The sequence below is a fragment of the Misgurnus anguillicaudatus genome, chromosome 23 (genome assembly GCF_027580225.2).
Source record: "Misgurnus anguillicaudatus chromosome 23, ASM2758022v2, whole genome shotgun sequence".
Taxonomy (NCBI): Eukaryota; Metazoa; Chordata; class Actinopteri; order Cypriniformes; family Cobitidae; genus Misgurnus; species Misgurnus anguillicaudatus.
In genome coordinates, this window is record NC_073359.2 from 2,118,433 (window position 1) to 2,142,248 (window position 23,816).

At 35.2% G+C, this 23,816-nt stretch overlaps 1 protein-coding gene across 6 annotated transcripts in view; it reads right to left on the reverse strand.

Moving 5' to 3' along the window:
- LOC129453568 (glutamate receptor-interacting protein 2) overlaps positions 1 to 23,816 on the reverse strand; it is a 181,811-nt gene that overhangs the window by 99,229 nt on the left and 58,766 nt on the right. For 2 of the 6 annotated variants that reach the window (XM_073862158.1, XM_073862156.1), the window contains exon 1: positions 8,094 to 8,319. The exons of the other annotated variants lie outside the window; for them this stretch is intronic. In XM_073862158.1, coding sequence (XP_073718259.1) covers positions 8,094 to 8,148 — 55 coding nt within the window. In that variant the 5' untranslated portion in view covers positions 8,149 to 8,319. Of the gene's footprint in view, positions 1 to 8,093; positions 8,320 to 23,816 lie in introns of those variants that run through there. 6 annotated transcript variants of the gene reach the window in all.

The window sequence follows — 23,816 nt, forward strand, 5'->3', positions numbered from 1 at the left end:
ACGCTCTGTATTCAGTGCCACCCTGCAACCCAGATACGCGCCTGATTAACCGAATGCAACCAAATAATACAGAGGCCTCTTGGGAAAGGACGAGTGGGACACTTTGGAGGACGGAATGGATGTAGAAAATGAGAATGAAGAATGAAGTGATTGCATGCGGGGTCTTTTAAAATGAGGGACGTGGCCAAGGCTGAGGGGAATCAATTGTTACAGGCAGCCAAATAATAAAGGGAAGAGGCACGAGAGATGACGGTGGACTCTTGGGATGTTGCCTAAAATGGGCTGAGAACAGAAAGATTACAAATAAGTTATTATAAAGACATTTTTATTCTTTAATGACTCACAGCTTTGTACTTTTACAGCTGAAAAGAACGACTTGATGTAGGTATTTATATGCAAGTGAAATGCAATTTTACCCATTACCTGGTAACACTTTAGTTAACACTGAAGTGAAATTAATGTGGCTTTTCCTTCAAAAATACAATCCTAATTAACCCCAAAACAAAAATTGCTATGTTTTCAACCCACAGTGTCATGAACATTTTTGTAGTTTCCATGGTACCCTATTGCTTTTGCAGACTGGAACAGTCAGCTATTTGTTTCTCAGTACAGATTTTGTATGTCTTTGCAATATAGTTTATGAAAACGTAGTAAAGTAACCCTTTAAGCCAAATCAGCACACTTGGCCGACATCATTCAAACAGCTTTTATTCATGTGGGTTTAAAGGAAGTCATGTAGGTCCAGGTTTTACTGTATGTACTTGACAGGGGGATGAACAAATACTACATAGTCTTTGTGAATGATCTTACAAATGTACGTTTTTTACGTGCTGAAGCAAAAGAAAGTGCTGTACCAAGCAAACCCGCAGCCAATCAGAAAACAATTAAAGCTACAAAGGCAGACTATCTGACCATAACGTTGCATAACCAATCTGACGTTAGTCTCATAATTGCTGCATTTTAAGAACAATCCTAAATTAGGTAGCAATCTGCATGTTAGGAAGACATAAAACGTATCTGAGCAACACGTGGCATTTCAGTTTCTTTGTTAACACTTTCGTGTTGGTCGTGGATGAAAATATCCATTAAATTAATTTTTCAAATTATTTTGCAGAAATCTGTTAATTAACCTCAGTCCTGATCAAAACTACCAAAGTTCTGTGATTTTAACTCCGTAATTGCCAAGTTCATAAGTGATGTCACTGATTTGGAAAAAAACTGATTTTCAATATAAACATTTTTTATTTATTTATTGGTTTATTTAACAGGGACGGTGCAATATACATTGATACAATTTCAAGCAGCCGATGCTCTACATCTAGACTTCTAGCCTAATTTGCAGCCCCAGTCCCTGGTTAGGCTTTTTTAACAACAACAAAACAATAAATGACACAAAAAAACGAAGTGAAAGTTAAAAAACAAAGCTGAGACTGTGTATTCACAAACCTTCTTTTGTTTGAACCACTTATTCAAAAATGTCTTTGAAAAATGTTCAACTTTGTTTGCATTTTCAGTTCAGTTGGCAGGCTGTTCCAAAGCAGTGTACCGTGCTGAAAATGTGGATTGTGCAAATTGTGTTTTTCTCTTTGGTATTATGCAATTCTGATTAGTTATACCTCTTGTAGTGACCCCCTTACTACTCTGTTTCAATATTAATTGGCATATAATGTCTGGAGTAAGATTTAAAAAACAATTTAATAAGAGACAATAACATTTTCGTAACTAAGCAGGTTTTGTATAATATTGCAATGATGCCATTTATTTGGTTTCTTGTCCAGAATTTTTAGTGTTTGTTTATATAGAGATCTAACATACGGTGGCCTCGGGGTGCAAAAATAAATTACAATAGTAAATTACTTATTTACAAGATTAAAAACAAATTTACACTTTTTTAACAAATTTACAAGTTTTTTAAACAAATTTACAAGGAATGAATAAATGTACAAGTTTTCTTAACAAATTTACAATGAGTGAACAAATTAAAAAATTTTTAAACAAATTTACATGTTTTTTAACAAATTTACAATGAGTGAACAAATTTACAAGTTTTTTAACAAATTTACAATGAGCGAACAAAATTACTAGTTTTAAAACAAATTTACGTTTATTACGGAAAGGGTAGGTACAATACGCTGAGATTCCTCTGAAGTGTTCTTCTGGGTTTGAGTTCACAGCACCATGTAAACAAACTCGTCACGCTTCCCCGTTTCAGTCTATGTAACCCCGGGAGCGAACGAACAATGCAGTAAAAAGTTTGAAGCACCCTCTCGTGTTGTCTGTAATCTAATGAGAAAGTCAGTGAATTATTTTGATAACTGCCATCCAAAACGTGTGCAACCTGAAAAGCTAGCGTTAGCTAACTAAAACTATTTCACTTACCTGAAAATAAGGTCCAATATCTCTTTTAGTCACTTCGGAAGCGATGAAAGGTTATATATTATCACTCTCTTTCCGTTAGGATGTAAAGCCTAATACACAACATCTCATTCACAACTCTCATGTGATTCACGTCGAAACTTCCGGGTTTCTTCCCACCGGAGGCTCGGATGCATGACGTCAGCGTATTGTACCTACCCTTTCCGTAATAAACGTAAATTTGTTTTAAAACTTGTAATTTTGTTCGCTCATTGTAAATTTGTTTAAACACTTGTAAATTTGTTAAAAAACTTGTGAATTTGTTCACTCATTGTAAATTTGTTTTAAACACTTGTAAATGTGTTTAAAAAAAATTATTGTAAATTTATTCACTCATTGTAAATTTGTTAAAAAACTTGTATATTTGTTAAAAAACTTGTAAATTTGTTAAAAAACTTGTAAAGTTGTTAAAAAACTTGTAAATTTGTTTAAAAAACTTGTAAATTTGTTTTTAATATTGTAAATAAGTAATTAACCATTGTAATTTATTTTTGCCTTTCCAGGCCACGGTACTAACAGGTTTACTAGTCAGTTGAGAAACCTGACTCCAGAAAGTCACACAATAAGATAAATGCGAAAGATCATTGCATGCATATACAACTTAGCTGTTTTTAGAGATATATACAATCTAATCATGTAAAAACAATTCAAATTTGATCTGATTGTTTTACACAGCCTCTTTACATGCACATCAAACGTCATTATGAACTGGATATTTTTTACCTTTTTTAGTCTTGGGCAAGTCAAAGATTAGTAAAAACTTTAGCGCCGCATGGTGATCAACAGTGAAAATGGCAAATTTGACCTCTTTGCAAAAGGAAAATCCACCAACAATCAAAAATGCAGGATGATATGTTATGTCTTTGCAATTAAAAAAATGTCATTATAATGGAAGACAAATGGGGCAAAATCAGAAACAAACAGCAAATGTAAATGTAAATAAAATCAGATTTTGCACAAAAATGTTAAAATGCATTAAAGCCAATGTTTTTATTAATCTCTGACATGCCCAACTGAAAAATCCAGTTCACAATCACTTTTGATATTGAAAATCGGTCATTTTGTGTGTTTTTCCCCCAAATCAGTGACATCACTTATGAACTTTTGTGGCAATTAAGGAGTTAAAATCATAGATTTTTGTAAATATTTGTTAGTTTTGATAGGTTGATTGACAGATTTATGCAAAAAAAGAAAAAAAAATCATCTAATACATTTTAATAGCAGTTTAATTAAGTGTATGTTTTCATCCACAAACAACCCAAAAGGGTAATTTGAAATCCATTGAGTTTTTTTGCAAAATTTCAAAGCATTTTCCCAAAATATGTATCAATATAAGATTTGTCACCAACCATCATTCCAATTGCTGAAACACAGAGAAAGTTGTGGCCAAATCAAGACTAAAAACCCCCCACAGTGGATAAAAACGTCCTCAACAACCCATAAGGGTTAATTCTCCCCTTTGGCCAACATTGTAGCTGAAATGACAACAATATCATTAAATAGCTACTGAAATCACTCTTTTCTGTGTTCATCATTTATGGATTTCTGATAAACGCATACTGTAAAGGTGAAACGTTGTATCCAAAATGAAAACAGATGTACAACTCCCATTTGCAATTATATAATCTTCTTTAGTTGTGCGGGAAAGTGAAAATGTTTGGGTGATGTTTAGTCTATGAAGTTTTGTCAGAAGAACGCACCACTACAAAATCTAAAAAAAAAAAATCCTTTCAATATTGAATCTTTGAGACTTGAAGCAATTAATGTCAGAGTCAAAGCTTTCATTTACTTATAAGACAAAACGACAAATGAAAACCTTCTGCTCCTTTACAAACTTTCTCATCAAGGAACTTTAAGCAACATGTCGGATTGTGATAAATAAAAACAATAACATCTTCAAACAATGCTACTTTTTGTGCATTCCCATAGAATAAAAACCCAGTGGGTTGGAACAGTATTATAAAAGTGTGCAGAGCCAGGCCCCCAAAGCATTCGCAGGTTGTCAAATAATGCATGTGTGAGAAAGCAATAAATCACACCCATCTGGTAATTTTCTCTACGCCAGCGACTTGCGACACAGATCAAAGGAAGAGCTTTTGTTTCTACTCATTAGGCGATGCTTTGTAGTGTACTTTTTCTCGAACAGCATCTTGTCACGTGGGCATGTGGCCATACTTTTGTTGGTAAATACCGAGTGTCGCCTCTTGCGTGTTGCCTGGAAATGAACATCTCGACACAATGTCACCTCCACCTTTCATCTCGTCACTTTAATCTTCCTCTTATTACCTCTTCAAACAGTTGCTTTGCAAGACTCTAACATGGCAAAGCAAATTTGCCCATTTCCATCCATAAGTAATTTCATCCTTCACATTCGTATTATCGGAATGGAGAGGTTCGGATCTTTGGGACCAAAAGTCTGTCAGTCATGTTTTTCTTTGATCTGGTCTTCTCTGAGAGCACCATCGTACCAATGAAGGTAAAACTTCACTGATATCTAGCATAGGACGTAGGAAAGATTTTAAAGTGGATGGAGAGATCAGCCTGATCTCACAAGGTGCGTGAAATAGTCACGCATTATTTTGCTCATTGTTTTCTGTGTCAGTTTCACGTGTTGGTTGCTCAGGTGTTTTTCCTATTTTCTTACAATTGTTGCTTCGATTTGGGGTTAGAACAACTTAAAATGACATCCCAACTCTAACCGTAACGTTAGACGACAATGGTTTAAAAAGCATACGAAAAAATAGTATAAACCAATACTTAAAGTAACATCCTAACGCAAACAGCAAATCTAATCCCAAACTGAAGCGACAATTGTTTAAAAATAGGAAAAACAGTTGAGTAACCAATACGTACAACTGACACGGAAAAGAAATGCGTGGCACGAGCACGTAAAATGGTGGAAATACGTGACAATGCCACGCAAAACTGAGCAAAATAATGTGTGACTATTTCACGGAAATTTGGGAGATCAGGTTTATATAATTGTTATGTATCTTATGAGCATTAATTAGGTCCAATGCAAATATTAAATGTCAATTTTAATGTTTAACTTACAATGCATTACAAGGCAATGTATACATTTTTATTACCATATGTGTTCATGGGATCAAATTTGCGCTGCTAATGCAATGCTCTACTAGTAAGCTACATGAACAGTTTTTTTCAGTAGAAATATTGCATATATATGCAAGTCAAGATACTTAAATAATTTTATAATAATATTAAAACATTAAAATATTGCATTATAATATATATAATATTAAGAGATATAAAATAAGATATATATCTTTAAAAAAATTAAGATATAATAATTTATATATTAAAATGTACGTAATAATCTATCTATCAAATATATTTTCATATATTTTTACGCTTTCTTAGTATTTTTATCTTGTTTTCAATAACAATATAATGTATTTTTTATAAGTAAAATGACCTAAAATAAGTCTAGTTTTAGACAAAAAATATAAAATGTAAGCAAATTTGTACTAGCAAAAAATTCTGCCAATGGAATAAGAAAAAAAATCTTAAAATAAGTTCACTTTTTCATCAACACTTTTATTTTATTGCTTGTTTTAAGTACAAATTCACTTAAAACTTTATATTTTTTGTCTAAAAACTAGACTTATTTATTTTGCTCATCAAAAAATACATCTTAATTTAAGAATTTTTAGATATTTTTACTAAAAACAGACAAAAATACTACACTGCAAAAAATTATTTTAAAGAAAAAATTGCTTAGTATTTTTGTCTTGTTTTCAGTAAAAATATAATGTATTTTTAATGAGCAAAATTACCTAAAAAGCAAATTTGTACTTAAAACAAGCAAAAAATTCTGCCAATGGAATAAGAAAAAAATTCTTAAAATAAGTTTACTTTTTCATTAACACTTCTTATTCCATTGGCATATTTTTTTTTTTTGCTTGTTTTAAGTACAAATTCGCTTAAACGTTATATTTTTTGTCTAAAAACTAGACTTATTTACCTAGGTCATTTTGCTCATCAAAAATACATCTTAATTTAAGAATTTTTAGATATTTTTACTAAAAACAGACAGAAAGACTACACTGCAAAAAAAATATTTTCAAGAAAAAAATTCTTAGTATTTTTGTCTTGTTTTCAGTTAAAATATCTAAAAAATCATACAAATATCTAAAAGAATTTAAGTAGGATACTGGAAAGTTAGGCAATGTAAAAAGCCACTGTAACAGCAAACGCACAACCAGCTGCTTTTGGTTAGTAACTTTGCTCCATAGCTAAACTGAGCAAGAAGGTTTTTTTTAGCCAAATCTCTAACATAGCCAGTCTTGTTTAGCATTCATATCAAGTTTGTCCTGAGTCCAATGAAACTGTCACAGTTAATCAATCCTCTCGCATTAAACCTCATATTGTCTGGACAAAATCTTCAGGAAGCTACAATATCAAGGGACACAAAAATCTAGACTGTTCCACTGCAGAATTTATGAATCTAATGATTTATGGTCCAGAAAGACCAAAATACGGAGTTCTGCTATTGCCTATCTCATGAGGATTAATCCCTTGTGATTACATATCCATGAAATTTCCTCCATCAATCATTCCTCCACCTGGACATTGCGGACAGCTGGATATTGGCTCGTTCTTAACTTAACCACCTTACATTTGTATCTGTCACATTGTTAAATAACGCCGATAGAGAGTTCTTCTAAACTGCCCAAATCTAATTGTCTCTAAGTGAATGGAGACCTACTGCAAATACACCATGTGATTCATTGTGTGGTGCTCTAGATGCATTTGGAAAAAAAAACAATGTCGAAATGCATTTAGATTATGCAAATGAGCATCTTAAGCCAACAGCAACCCCACAGAAACCTCCTTCACCCACCTTATGAACCTAATATCTTGAACTCCAGCCAAGAACCAGCATGCAAATATTAATCCACGCCCCCACACAACCACGCCATAGATGGCTGATGTCACATCTATAGTGTTGAACTTTCGTAGGCTTTGCTTTACACGGCTTTATTGATTTCCTGCAAACTCGCTCAAGGCAAAAGATCCTGCATGCATAAAAATCAGCTCTTCTCTTAACAGTTGGTTCAGAAGACATGTCAAAGTTATCTGCTTGATATCTACCAGGGCCTGTTAAATGCAAGATCACAACACAGAGCCTTTCATGCATTTTGAAGTATACTGGACAGATTGTACTGAAAACAGCTATATATGCTAAGAGTTATGAATGGTGTAGATGTTGGAATGCTGATAAAATAAAGCAATTAATGAAAAGGACAAGAAACCAAACATTTTGCAATCGAAAAATCTTTTAAAGCCTTTTAATTGAAATCCATAAATATCACTTGCTGTTAAACAGTAATGAAAAGCAATAAAGAACGAAACTCATGACGATGCATGAATAATTCATATAAATAAAACATAAATTAGAAATAACCCACTCATTAAAAAATAAGAACAGGAATTTCAACACAGCAGACACACAACACACTTTCAAGTATAGCTGAACTATTCACCGTATAAAAGAAGGTTCAAGTTTGACAAAAACTTCCCTACACAATCCATAAAGTTCCCATTATCAATCCAAGACCCAATCAGTAAACAAGATCCCAAAACTAGTGCCCCACATGTTGAAAGGTTCACACCCCATCCCAAAATTCAGTGTTAAGTGGTGCAATACACAATACCCTTGATTCTGCGTCTGATGACCCCCATCCGGCACTTGAGCGAAACGGAAAACATATCCTCCTCCAGCCGCCTCTTCTCCTCTCCGGTGAAGGGAAAAAAAGAGAAGGAGAGGGGAGAAAATAGCTCCGAAGCACTGTGGAAGTAGTCACATGGCACTCTCAGGAGCAATCCGACGCTCCACAAAGGCAGGGAGACGAAAGAAGGAACGGCAATTGCTCATTCTCTACCTCTCTAAGATGTTACATCCCCAACCTGGCTGAGGGAAGTTGTGGCGCTCCGAGGCGAGGCGGCTTCTGTCAGAATGACAGAGCGAGAGAGAGAGGGAAAGAAAAAGCCAGGGAACAAACGAGCCTTACGAACACCTCAGCATCTCCCTGTCATGTCTTTGGATCGGTACAAGAACGGTAATCAATATTTATAACTACTCATCTTCTTCGACATCTGCACTTCGTTTCAACAAAGCTACTAGTTCTTTGTCATTTCTTCGGTCTTGATCACTCATTTTCCACTTCTGTCTTTCTCTTTTTCAGCTTGCACACGCATAGCCGGAAGCACAGAAAAGCATTTGGGAATTGGAATAGAATTACTCTCCCTTCCCATATCGGAAAATCCGCTTGGAGGACGATGTAATTAATCACGGCAGCTTGGAGTTGATCGCGCTCTGTAATAAAGCGCTTGTTAGCGGATGATCGCAATACACCGCACAATTCATCAACTTCAAAAGTCTCAGAATAAGTGAAGAACTACAGCCTGGATGTATAGGAGAGGAAAGGCATGACTTTGCATGTACAAAAGTATAATATACGCAGGCAGGAATGTACTGCTGCAAAGCAACATGGCAGTATTTCTGCATGCATTGCTTTAAAAAATGTTATGCACTTTAATCATGATTTAGGGGAGTCCCCAGGGCTCTGTACTTGGCCCAATTAAATTCTGTAGCATGATAAGTGAGCTTTGGGATTTATATGGATTATACGCAGGACATACTTTATGAAAGGCAACTTTAATGTAATAAAGACGAGATGAAAAATGTACAAATAAACCAACATGATTTCATCTAACATGTTTGCATTATCTCACGATTAAAGTCCGGTTATCAAAATGAATATCTAATGCATAATCAAGCAAAACGAAAATGAATACCAGTCAAGATATCTTTAATAACATCAAGATTGGATGCACATTTTTAATTCCAAAGTATAATTGACATTCACAGGCTTGCATCTCTTGTTGTGAATCAAAAAGATGTAAAGGGTAGATGGCGGCAAATATTATCTGAATTATCCTCCGTGGAGATAGAGTGCATCTTAATGATATGCATTACATTCATCAAAAGCCTTTGAAGTACTGCGATTGTCGAGAGATTAACATCCTCCACTACTGTATAAAAATTAATTGAATAAAAACGAAGCTAAAATTCACAGACCATCAGAATGCACATGGACATACAGTTAGTCAATGTATGGGACTATTGTATTGTAAGTGAGACAAGGGTGCATGGCCGATCCATTAACCATTGCCAATTTAAAATGGACTTCCATTATACAGCAGTTTCAAGCCAAGGATGGCCACATCCATTACTTCCCCAGATGTTAAGAATCCATGCAGTAAATGCCACATTATCAACAACACCGCATTTCCTCTGGTACATTTACAGGCTTCTACAAGTTTAAAACATGTTTCCCTGGTCAATTAAAATCCACCAGGCCAGAAAGATATTTTATCTATATCTTTGTAAGAAAATGGTCAGGTCAAGTGCATACTTTATGCGCATGTTTTGTCAAAAACAAACCTTATAAGGTATCAAGAAAGTTACCTTTAAAGGTGCAGTGTGTACATTTTAGCGGCATCTAGTGGTGAGGTTGTGAATTGCAACCATGGCTCAGTCCACTGCTCACCCCTCGCTTTTGAAGCACATAGAATAGCTACGGTAGCCACCACCAGACAAACATGTCATTGTTGGAGACAACTTAGTAATAAATGTTTGTCCGTTAAGGGCTTCTGTAGAAACATGGCGGCACAAAATGGCGACTTCCATGTAAGGGGACCCTCTGTGTATGTAGATAAAAAACATCTCATTATAAGGTAATAAACACATAATGGTTCATTATGGTTTGTGATTTTTTTATATAGTTATTTTCGTTTGTAACGTTTTAAATATATTTTTCTTACAAAATCGCATTGATTCTCCTCAGAGGGTGTTTATTAAAGGACAAGTTGGGTATTTTACACTTAAAGGCCTGTTTTCAGATTGTTTATGATGAAATAGAACGGTTTCGACTGAAATTTGGACATGTGATGCTGGGCCGAGAATTTTCAGGTGTTTCTTGTATCACCTCCCACCTCTATAATGGCTGCATAGGTGCACTGGAACAATCCTTCCTAAAATGCATTAAACTTTCGTTTACAAAGACGTGAAACTCACCGAGTGGTCAGGGGTGTTCACTGATATGCTAAAAAAAATCTCTGCAAAAGATATATATATATATATATGGGTATATATATATACATATATATATATGGGTCAATGACGTTACGTTAATTATTTTGTGTCCGTATGGTTCAATTAAATGTAAAAGGGTAAAAATTTCAAAATAAATTTAATTTAATAATAATAATTGCTGATTACTTGCATGCATTCTGTTTTTTGAGGACCAAGTCTAAATTTTCTGGTTTAATTTCATTTTGACAGAATTTTGGGGGGATAATTGCAAAAATGTCAATGTGGTGTAACCGGTCTGTGTCAATTGGTGTAACTAGTATTTTTTTTAATTAAAATATAAATATATTTATAAAAAATGTGGAATAAAATCCAATTATCTAGTTTAGTGTAATATGATTTTTACAAACATTTTTACATCATTTGTTAAAGATTATTTAGAAAACAGAGTTGTTTTCAGCATATGTCAGGACAAATATTACAAAAACGCATATAAATTTACATTTAGAAATAACTAATACATTTATATTTTAAAATTATTATTATTATTATTATTATTATTATTATTATTATTATTATTATTATTATTGATGATGATTACGCTTACATGCAATCAAGATAGAAAAAATATTTAATATTTCTCATTCTTTGGCGCAATTGGCGGTTACACCATTTGACATTTTCAGGTCCATTCAGTCTTAACTTTCATAAAAATTATGCAAATGTAATTTTTTTATTGCATACAATTAACATAAATACACTATGTGCATTGAAATATACCTGATGCATGCTTTTTTTTTAAGATTTTTGAATTTCTCATCTTGCCAAACCGTTTTTGTCACTGACCCATATAATACAATTAAAATTTGACCTGATATAATTTGTTTTGAAAATAAACACATTATTTTTTACGTAAAACCTTTTGGAATAAAGTTTTAAATCCAACACAAAAAACATTTGACTCAAAACATTACGCAGTACCTGTTCCCAGTATATAGCTCCTAGTAGTCTTTCCTACCAACTATTTTATAATTACTTGGCAAAGAGATATTTCACAGGATTTAATGTGATATATTTCATCATTAATTGTGTCAGGTATTGCGTCACATTTATATTCACTACATGATGCACTACCCAGGTGATAAACGTGTTTCTTTCCTTAGCTTTCCATGCTAGAGCTTTTTCATTAAAGTTTCAACAAAAAGTTCAGCAAAAAAAAAATCCTAAAACTTTTTCATTAGATACCACAGCTTTACAGGTTTCAATGCATCTGAGTCTCTGCAATCTGTAGCACAACCATTTCCCATTTACCGAAGAAAGAATTGGGCTTTTTCTTCTTTTACTCAAAGAAATGCAAAGGAAATGCAGCTTCATTTTGATCTTCAGGCTTGCCGGGTGATTTACTCGTAAAGTCTGCTTGAAATGCATTCTTACCGCCCACCCCAATAAAAAAACAGACCAAAACTAGGCCGTTTCCAGAATAGCATTCTATTATGTGCCATGTAATACAGTTGCCAAATAGAAAATGAATGAGCCACTATTAAAAGACGTGTTTGGCTCTCTTTTGTATCTTTCTCTCTTTAACCTTTCTTTACCTTTTCAATTTCCTTATGCTATTTCTGCTCTATTTTCACATTTTTACACTAACATCAAAGGGTCTTGTTTTACACGGTAAGTGAAAACAGTTTAATAGTCTCCCAAACTACATGCTGCATCTTTCTGGTAATGAGAATGTCTGTTTAGCTTGTGTTGCTGCAGTAGGTTTAGTTGTGTGCTGCTATGTTTTCTGTCACAACGCTGAGACTATCGACTGACACATCTAATGGAGAAAGTCTGTTGGTTAATGAGACGACCAAGCCGAGGCCGATGTCAGTGATGCCCTGAAAGACTTCTTGATATTGATCCATGATTGGATGAGGGGGATCTTGAGGGACGTTGGATCTTTTCAAAGTTCATTTTCAGTGTGGTGGCGTGAACTGGGAAAAAACATTATGGGAAAAATAACAGAAGCTTTTATTTTTAATTCACTAGTTTAATGGTTCAATAATAGACATAGACTGAAATTTTTGGCTAATCCAATTTGCTGAATAACTATCTACTCTGTGCCAGTTTCATAGCTCATAAGAAACAAAAATCACGGATGAGGTCTCTAATATCATTCATTTCTATCTAGTTTATTATATTAATGCAAATGTTTGCATCTTTGCATTGACTTTGTATGTACTCTACTCGTGAAAAAAGTTACATTTACTTGTAACTATTGCATTTTTGTATTGCAAAGTGTGTATTCGCGTCACGTTCTTCGCTCAATATTACTTGCTAAATTTAACGGTGGGATCAAGCACGAAAGATGTGTTTGAGACGAATAGCACATGATCGCGGCAATCGCGTTGCCCAATTCGCGTCATTCGCATCGCCCCACATGAATACCCATCTATTTGCGTCTTTGGTTTAAATTTTGAATGTAATCTATTCACGCAAATAGTTCAATTCGCTTCTTGTGTGTACACAGCATAATGCTGCGTACATACCAAACGTAAAGCATGTATTCACGTCACATTCCTCGTTAAATATTTCTCGCAAAATTTTGGGTTAAGCACAAAAATGTGTTTGAGGTGAATAGCGTGTGATCGCGGCAATCGCGCAGCCCAATTGGCATTCGCATCGCCCCACCCATATTTGCATCTTTGCTTTAAATTTTGAATTTAATCTACTCACGCAAATAGTTAAATTCGCATAATGCTGCGTACCCACTTAACGCAAAGCTTGTATTTGCGTTACGTTTCTGGCTCATTATTACTCGCTAAATTTAACGTTCAGTCAACCACTAATATGTGTTTGAGGCAAATACCGCGTGATCACGTCAATTGCGTTGCCCAATTCGCCCCATTCGCATCGCCCCACATGAATACCCATCTATTTGCGTCTTTGGTTTAAATTTTGAATGTAATCTATTCACGCAAATAGTTAAATTCGCTTCTTGTGTGTACACAGCATAATGCTGCGTACATACCAAACGTAAAGCATGTATTCACGTCACATTCCTCGTTAAATATTTCTCGCAAAATGTTGGGTTAAGCACGAAAAATGTGTTTGAGGTGAATAGCGTGTGATCGCGGCAATCGCGCAGCCCAATTGGCATTCGAATCGCCCCACCCATATTTGCATCTTTGCTTTAAATTTTGAATTTAATCTACTCACGCAAATAGTTAAATTCGCATAATGCTGCGTACCCACTTAACGCAAAGCTTGTATTTGCGTTACGTTTCTTGCTCATTATTACTCGCTAAATTTAACGTTCAGTCAACCACTAAAGATGTGTTTGAGGCAAATACCGCGTGATCACGTCAATTGCGTTGCCCAATTCGCCCCATTCGCATCGCCCCACATGAATACCCATCTATTTGTGTCTTTGCTTTAAATTTTGAATGTAATTTACTCACACAAATAGTTCAATTTGCTTGTTTATAATGCTGCATACACACCAAACGCAAAGCGTGTATTCGCGTTGCGTTCCATGGTCAGTATTACTCGCTGGATCAACGTGGGTCAGGCAAATTTTTGTCTTGATTCGAATTGCAAAATAATTGTTTGTTCACGATAATCAGGCCACCCAATTCTTATTATTCACTTGTTTTTGACTCCACTTTTCATTTATGCGCAGACACATAAGATTGGATTCCAAAGCGTGCACTTTTGGACCTCATCCATAGTACCACACTTAGCCCTTGGGGTCCATTGCAAATCCTTACACTATGATGATGCAATGCTACAAAGATTGGGTGTCTGCTGTGAAGTCCACATCATTATGTGCCTATAGCTAAAGGTCACTCATGACCACCGTTCTGAATCCCCAAAACACAAACAGGACACCCTGCAGAGTTATGGATTAAAGATGATGTTTGTCATGTGCTACAACCTCCAAATATCTCTTGATTTGACTCACAGCCTGGTGCTGCGCTCACATTTCTTCTAACTCTTATAATCATTGCTCCATAAGCTGTGATCAGACATCATAACCTGACGCAACACCACGCAAGAGCAATTAAACGCCAATGTGTTGCTTCTCTACAACTTACCATCAGGAAATCCGTTTTATTGGATACCCAATGAACTGCAGTCATTCACGACTGGATGTGATGCATCCAGAAGAACATCAGAGAAACAAAAAACCAAGGGAGAAAAGATGAGAAGACAGGAAAAGCAAGGTCTGACATCACATTCAAACCTCTGAGGTCATCCGATTATCAAAATGCCTGACAAGTGTTGAACATCAGTGTGATAGATCTGTCATACTGTACAAGAGCTGAATGGCTGTTATGATGGTTGTTTGATCTGAGCCTCTGGATACGTTTGCAACGCCACCCTATAAAAGCACCGTGCCTCTGGGCTTCATATCACAAAAAGTAAATGGAAATTTAGCAAACTGGCACTTTGATGAACGTGAAGACTAAATGTAGACAGCTGAAAATGCATTTACATTTATGCATCTGGCTGACGCTCCCTTAGTATGTGTGTTCCCTGGCATCGAAGCCATGACATTTGCGCTATTGATGCAATACTCTACCAATTGAGCTACCTTACATTAAAAAAAAATATTCAAAAGATTTGAGGGTTTGAGGTCTGTTTGTCCCAACGCAGGAGCAATATTGTTCCCGAGAATAAAGATGTTTGAGGCACACATCCATGTCAAAGCAGACTTCAGCATGACACATAAAAGCTTTAAGCAATGCAAATATCAAAATGAGTCGAGCAACTTTGAGATCACAAGAAATATGACACAGCTACTGTAGCTGAAGAAACATAATAAAAGTGTTCAGATGCAAACTTTTTAAAATCAAGACTTTTTACACAAACTACAAATGCAGAGCTATCAAATAAAGCAGTTTAAGACCATCAGGATCCTGTCAGAAGTTAGGACAGAGCCCCAGAGCCATAATATGGGTGGGGTTAGGTGCAAAGGTGGGCTTTTCAAAGATATTAACAAGATGCATCACTGGAATTGATATGAATGGGGGAGATTTCAATGGTCAATATTGCCGCTGTAGTCCCGCCTCCAAGTAAAATGAACCAATTGCCAATCATTAAAGGGGACACATCATGAAAATCTGAATTTTTTCATGTTTAAGTCATCTAATTGGGTCTCCAGTGCTTCTATCAACATAGAAAATGTGAAAAAGATCAACCCAGTAACTTAGTTTTGGTAAACCATTCTCTGCAAGCATGTGAAAATAGGTCATTGAAATTTGGCTCCCCTTATGATGTCAGAAAGGGATAATACCGCCCCTTAATCTGCACTATCCAACCACAGCACTGCCATTTAGTGCAGAGATCAGCTCATTTGCATTTAAAAGGACACACTCAAAACGGCACATTTTTGCTCAAACCTACAAAGTGGCAATTTAGGTTATAATAAATTATACTTGGGGTATTTTGAGCTAAAACTTCACATATATACTCTGGGGACACCAACGATTTAATTTACATCTTTAAAAAGTCTTGTGAAATGTCCCCTTTAAAGAATGGCATCCTTTGGGAATGGGACTGCGTATGCGCAGAATGAACAGGTCTTCATATAACAAGACCTGGAGCCGTTGCGACTTCCATAGCTTTTTGGCTTTGGATCAGATATCGTACTGGGGTATGTTTCCCAAAAGCATTGTTAGATAACTAATGGTCGTTTTTACCATTGAACTTTATTGGTCACGACAGAACTTGCGATCATAGTTGCTTTTGGGAAACACACGCCTGATTAATCATGATTTGATTCAAGACTTAAAACTCTTTAATGAAGACCAAAAAACATGCACATGAATAGTGTAAAAGCAAATGAAACACTATACAAGAGACTGCTGATGGTCGATATTGCACTTTATCATACTGTTGTCATTGTTGTGTACTTCCACAGATACCCTGCATATTTGAGAGTGTTTTAGAGGCTGATACTAGCATGTCTTAAAAAAATCGCTAAAATCAGCCTGATCTGGTTTTTGAGACCAGCTGAGACCATCACACCATCTTAAACTGGTTTGTGATGCGTGGTACAGCATGCTAACTGGTGCATGAACCAAACAAGTCAAACAGTCACTTTGAGAAAATCTGAAAAGTTCAGTAGCTGTGAACATAAGAAATCTACATCAAGAGCTCTGGACACCGCCGGCCTACGTGGGAGAACGATAGAAAACAAGCCATTAAACTGAAGGAACCGTGAGAAACCACAATACATGCGGCACAACTCCAACGCAGCCCACACAAACCTCAAGAAACAATGAAACGTGCCTGCAGCGTACGTATGGTGGCGGTTGGTATCATGCAGTGAGTCTTTCATGACTGGGATTTGGGCGAAATATAGGGAAATACTGCAAGAGAAACGGTTTCAAAGAGAAGGCTGAGAATTTGGAAAATGCAGATTCACACTGAGTACTGCTGGAGCCATGAGACAGAGATAGATCCTTTTATATCTCTTTTGATCTTAATCAGTGGATATAAAGATAATTATAAAGATAATTTCTAGATTTATCTATCGTGTAGGAGACAAGGTCATGCAGTCGCTCCAAGAACAGAACGCAGAATAATGAGTCAATTCAATCGTCTTTCACAATCTCAAATCGTAGGAAACGTAATTAAGCAAAACTGCTACACAACAAACCACTCCATTCCACTTTCATGTCGCTTTGAATGCAGTCCTTTGTGATTGTGTTTCAATCTTACACTTCTTTCAGGTATTAAGAAAGAGATGATGGAAGCTTTTATTTTTGCAGTCAAAGTCGTCTCGCACTTCCTTGCTTTTATCGCTCTGGGAATGAGCTGTAAGTGTAGGTAGCTGCTTTCTGATAAACAGACAACTTTGAAGATATGTGCTGATTTTTAAGGGAGTAAAAATTGGACATAAAATGCTTTGTTGTATTTTGCTTTGTCAAAAAAAAAAACCACTAGGAGAACATTTTGTTTTTGTGATTTTCGATCATATAGACACAGTATTTACATCTTTGGGGGAATTTAACCAATTTAAAGTTAGTCTATCCACATTAGGATGAGATTGAAAAAAGTGTAAGATTTAACACTTCAGGATATCATAGTTTTTTTATCACAATATCCTAATTATGTGAAAGGATAATATTTTAAGGAAAACATCACCGTTTTTCAATATTTTACTATGTCCTGTTTGTACCTTTTAAATTCTGTAATTTCAATAAAGGAATATACAACGCAAAAAAATGATTTTCAAGAAAAAAAAAATCTTAGTATTTTTGTCTTGTTTTCATTAAAAATATCCACAAATTCTTAAATTAAGATGCTTTTTCTTTATTAGCAAAACATCCGAAGAAAATAGGTCTAGTTTTTAGACCAAAATTATCAAATTAAGTGATTTTGTGCATAAAACAAGCAAAAAAAATCTGCCATGGGGTAAGCACATTTTTCTTGAATTTAGTGTTTAAGAAAAATATTCAAGATTTTTTTGCTTACCCCATTGGCAGATTTTTTTGCTTGTTTTATGCACAAAATCACTTAAATTTGATATTTTTCGTCTAAAAACTAGACTTATTTTCTTCGGTTATTTTGCTAATAAAGAAAAAGCATCTTAATTTAAGAATTTGTAGATATTTTTACTGAAAACAAGACAGAAATACTTCAAAATTTTTTCTTGAAAATATTTTTTTTTTGCCGTGTAGTTGGATTATTTAAATTTTAGTAAATGTCACTGCTTTTCCAAGCTTGTAACAGTGGGATAAGGAAACAACCCTAAAAAGTCCATCCATTCATCACAGATGTAATCCACACAGCTTCAAGGGTAATAAAGGTCTTTTGTGGGAAATTGATGCGATTTTGTAAAAAAAAATCCATATTTCAAACTTTATAAACAATATTAATAGGGGTGTAAATCGGACAGTTAATTACGATTCGATTCAATATCGATTTTCTCCGCCAAATATGTGACAAATTTTTGCTGATACATCAAACACTTCTTCAATGCGATTATGATTCAATCCCATTACATTAATTTATATCTATTTTTATATTATGTGACTAGTTAAGCAGTTACATTTTACTTACAAATGCAACCATATCTCAACTTAGACTAATTAATACATATCTATTTTTTTTTCAATGCATACACTTAATCTTTCTAAAGGTCGAAGTGTTAAATTAATAAATACTTTTTAACTTCAGTTTTTTATAAATTGAGTAAATCGCGGTATTACAGATAACCATAAAAAATCATCAGGAACACGTTTTTTCATGCAAATTTTTTCTCTTAATTGACGATAAGTTGAAATAACGTAAAATTTCCAGACAACCAATGGCGCGTTTCCCAAAAGCATCGTTAGCCAACAAAAATCGTAAGTTCCAATGTTACTAACATCGTTCAACGATTTGGTGTTTCTCGAAACCATCATTCAAATGAACATTCGCAAACTGCATCGTTAACTTGTGTCGTTGGAACCACAGCTCTTCTCCTGACGTTAAAAGCATCGTTCTTTGTTATTATCATATGTAAACTTACGTTGATCATGCTTTTGAACAAAATAAGCAAAAAACGTGTAGTACAGTCTATATCCATCATTCTAAATATATTAAAATTGTATTTTACGTCTTTAAATTTGTTAACAGAATGAAAGCACTGCATTTGAAAACTGTGCATGTGCGCAGCCCTACGAGCTTTAAGACCCTGGAGAATCTCTGGGAGGAGTGACGTAAGAAGGAACTTGCGCATGAATTAAATATCTTGAAAATAAACAACAGATAACTAAATCACGATAACAAAATCAGTCTTCTGATGCAATATATGTAATTTACAGCAATAATCTGACATTAAATCGATTTATTAGTACTTCACCTCCCACGAGACATCATCAACTATGTTGTTAAACCAACATGGTTCAAACGACGAATGTGCGACCAAGTTACTATTCTTTCGGGAAACAGTCGTGACAAGGTAGTTCGTTTCTCCAACGATGCATCGTACTATGGTCGTTCAGCAACGAATTACGTTGTTGTTTGGGAAACGTACCCTATTTTTACAGTGTATTTAAATAATGCAACCATATTTCTTTATTTAAATTGCAGAATTTAAAAGGTATGCCATGGTCAACACAGTTTAATCTCACCTTTTTTTAGTTCCAGATTTGGGGCACAAACCAAAACCCACACCAATCATTAAAGCAACTTCATTAAAAGTTTTAGTTACACATACTGTAGGCAGGCAATGTAAAAAATCCCATGACTGAATTCCGCAGACTATAAATATTCAAGCTGAACTTAATTAAATACGGTAAGCATTTCATTACCGTAGTTCTGTAGATTATATCTAGTCAGTGATGCACTCACTGCATGAAAAGCAGACCTCAAGGCCATGGATATACAAAGTAACTTTTGAAACGAGTGAATCAATGCATGAGAGAAAAAAAAAGAAGACGAGCTCTGACCTAATTTCACTTCACACAAGCTGGCTATGACTGGTTGGGAGTAAATTAAGTCAAGTGCTTGCAAATAAAGCGATGCTCAAGGTTGGTACGAGATGACACATGCCTGACATATATTTAGTCACCGTTTCTGGATACCTTATGAGCTCAAAAATTTCCTAGATGTGTCCTCATACCAACCTTGAAAGTGGTACTCCAGCCAAATATCAAAATTACACCATGATTTATTCACCCTCAAGCAATCCCAGATAAACATGTCCATCATCTTTCAGACAACCACATTTGGAGTTATTTTAGTACCTAAATGTCCTTGCTTTTCCAAGCTAACAGTGGGATAAGGGAACAACTTCTGACTTCAAACCCCCAAAGAGTACATGGGTCAATGACGTGACGTTAATTATGTTGTGTCCGTATGGATAAATTAAATGTAAAATGGTTAAAATTTCAAAATAAATTTGTTGATTTCTTGCATACTTTCCCTTTATGAGGACTAAGTCCAAAATTTCTGGTTTTATTTCATTTTGAAAGAATATTTGGGGATAATTGCCAAAAATGTCAATGTGGTGTTAAGGGTCTGTGTCAATTGGTGTAACTAGTATTTTTTTTTTAAATTAAAATATAAATATATTCATAAGAAATGTGGAATAAAATATAATAATCTAGTTTAGTGTAATATGATTTTTTACATACATTTTTACATCATTTGTAAAAAATTATTTAGAAAACAGAGCTGTTTTCAGCATATTTCAGGAAAAATATGACAAAAACACATTAAAATTTACATTTAAAATTAACTAATAAAATAATATTTTAAAATAATTTATTTTTATGATTATGCTTACATGCCATCAAGGTGGATAAAATATTTAATATTTCTCATTCTTTGGTGCAATTGGTGGTTACACCATATGACATTTTCAGGTCCAATCAGTCTTAACTTTCAAAAAAATTGTGCAAATGTAATTTTTATTGCATAAAATTAACATAAATTAACATAAAACACTATGCAATGAAATAAACTTGATGCATGCTTTTAAACATTTATTTCTTATCTTGCCAACCCGTTTTTGTCACTGACCCACATTCATCTTTACAGAAGTAATCCACATGGCTCCAATCGGTTAATAAAGGTCTTCTGCGGGTAATCGATGCGATTTTGTAAGAAAAATATGCATATTTTAAACTTTATAAACAATAATACCTAGTTTCCAGTAATGACGCAACGTTGGATTCACAATTCATGAAAGTCTGCGCACGTACCCAACAAACGCTCACTACGCTATAACTCTCTCAAGATGGCGTCATTACCGGAAAATAGTTATTAAAGTTTGAAATATGGATATTTTTCTTACACAATCTCATCGATTACCCGCAAAAGATCTTTATTAACCCATTGGAGCCACGTGGATAACTTCTGTGAAGAATGAATTCACTTTTTTAGGGTTAAAGTCAGAAGTTATTTCCTGATCCCTGTTTTCTATCATTATAAAGCTTGGAAGAGCAAGGACATTTACTAACTCCAAATGTATTCGTCTGAAAGATAATGGACATGAATCTCGGATTACTTGAGTGTGAGTAAATCATTGGGTAATTTTGATATTTCCCGTCAGACAAATATGGTTAAAAAAATGGTCCCAAGCTGTCACTGTCTAAATACACCATTTAGATATAAATATGCATAGATTTGGTACCAATACATCTGAGGTAACAATATGAAACCCATATTTAATCTGTGACGGGGTTAAGTATGACAATTTTCACCCTTCATTTAAACCATCAATTGGGTTTGTCTATACTCTTCAATTTAAACTCAACCATTCACATTGAAATCATCCAAAAACCAAATGACCATATCCAAGTTATCCACAGTAAATGAATAGCCCTAAACTCTTAACGTTACCCTTATTTTACAGTAGAAAGTTTGTTTCCACAGTTATTTCTCATAAGAAACTTTGATTGAGTTGATCCATAAGATTTAAAGTCTCCTCAGCTTGAAAAGAGAAACGTCTGGCTGAGATTGCAAGACTTTTTCCGAATGTTCCTCTGGGATCAATTTTGAAGAGAAAGATCTTCACCTTAAATCTGATCAAAACCTTCTTACCTGTGACATAAATCAAATATAGTGCACAGCGATGTAAAAGAGGATTACTTATTTCCAGCGCCTCCTAAGCCAGCATTCATCATTTCGTATTTGCTATGAAATCAAATTTGTTCGGACTCCATTTCGCAATCTTTCAGACGCCTCCGCGGTTCCCATGATGCTGGCTTTTCTCTATCTCTCTTTTGAATGTTGACAGACACATATAGACATACATTATATAAAAAGGATGAAAAACAGCATTCGGTATCTATCTTGCCGTTCTTTTCTCCGTGTGTAACGTTCATAAAATATTCCGCATCTTTTGCTGGGTTTATTACTTTATATTGTGTGCTCTGTGACAGCATGAAATCAAAGATACAGTTATGGCCATCGACTTGCAATGAACTAGGTGCCACAGACTCGATGTGTAAAACTTCAAAGGTCAGACGGTAGATTGGTGTCATATCGGTCTTCGGCATCCCAAGAGACTCTGGGCTCATATTGTTTTTCTCACTGCCTCAATTCACAAGACTATGTTGTTGACCTGAAGAACAAGTGAAATGTTCAGCTGAGACTACTAACAAAAAAGACAAATCCTGTGCATGCATGATACATTTCTAAATTTTAATGCTTTAATGCTTTTTTAAATGTATTTAGATTTTTATTGATGAACTAGCATGAACTAGCTATAAGGATCCTGTAAGTCAAGAGTTACGTGAAAGCAAACGCAGCAGTCGATTCGGCTTTCGAGACTCTTGAGCTTCACTGGATCTTTCTGTGAGGTTAAAGAAAGAGTTCCCAGGTGCACGTTGAACGTGTTGAAGGCTAGAGAGATGTGATATATTTAGCACCCCTGCTAAGCGACCGCTCTTTCTGTTCTTTCTGTCACATTGACTTCATCCAATTTACAAGAAACTGAGTCACTTCGGCTACCGTATTTAGACCTTGCTGTACTGTAACGCAAGCTATTTTAACACACTTTTATCCCATAGACTCTGACTGGCAAGTTTGTGTTGTGCCACAACCGGGAATTCAACAGTGGCTGTCCAACACAATCTCTTGTAATTACTTATTCGTAAATATCATACTTACATTTTTGTACAAGTGGTTGATGTTGGATTAAAAGAATGTACATTTTATATAAAGTAATACAAATTAGCCACTTGCACTCTCAGAAAAAAGGTACAAGAAGGTATAATGCTGCGTTTACACCAGCCACGGTAGAGGCATCAAGCGCAAGTGATTTCAATGTTAAGTCAATGTGAAGACGCGTTGACGCGCGTCTGGAGGTCTTATAGCGCGAATTAGGCATTTAGCGTGGCAGACGTGATTCCGCCTCATTCGCGCGTCTAGTTCACGTAAATGGCGTGAATTGTGCGTCCGGCGCGGAACACGCGAATGGTGCTTTTTGTGCAATTTGCGTTTGACGCGAATTTGCAGCTGACGCCCGAGTTGAAAATGTTGAACTTTGGCGTATTTTCGCACCACATTAACCAACCAGGAGCCTGCTTGCTGGTGTGTGTTCTTATTTCTATAGAGACGGGAATTAAAAGGACCTCGCTTGGCAGAGTGTCATTGAGGACATTGGGCAACCTGGTAAGTTGTAAATAGACATTTATCGACCCGCGCCGTTTGTTTTTTCCTAGTAAGGTGACCAAATACAAACCGGTAACTTTCTCGATAAATGCACAATCAACATCAGCCATCTTGCAAACAGACAACCGCATACACTTGCTCCTCCCACAAGAAGCGGATTTTGCTATTGATGCGCGTCAAA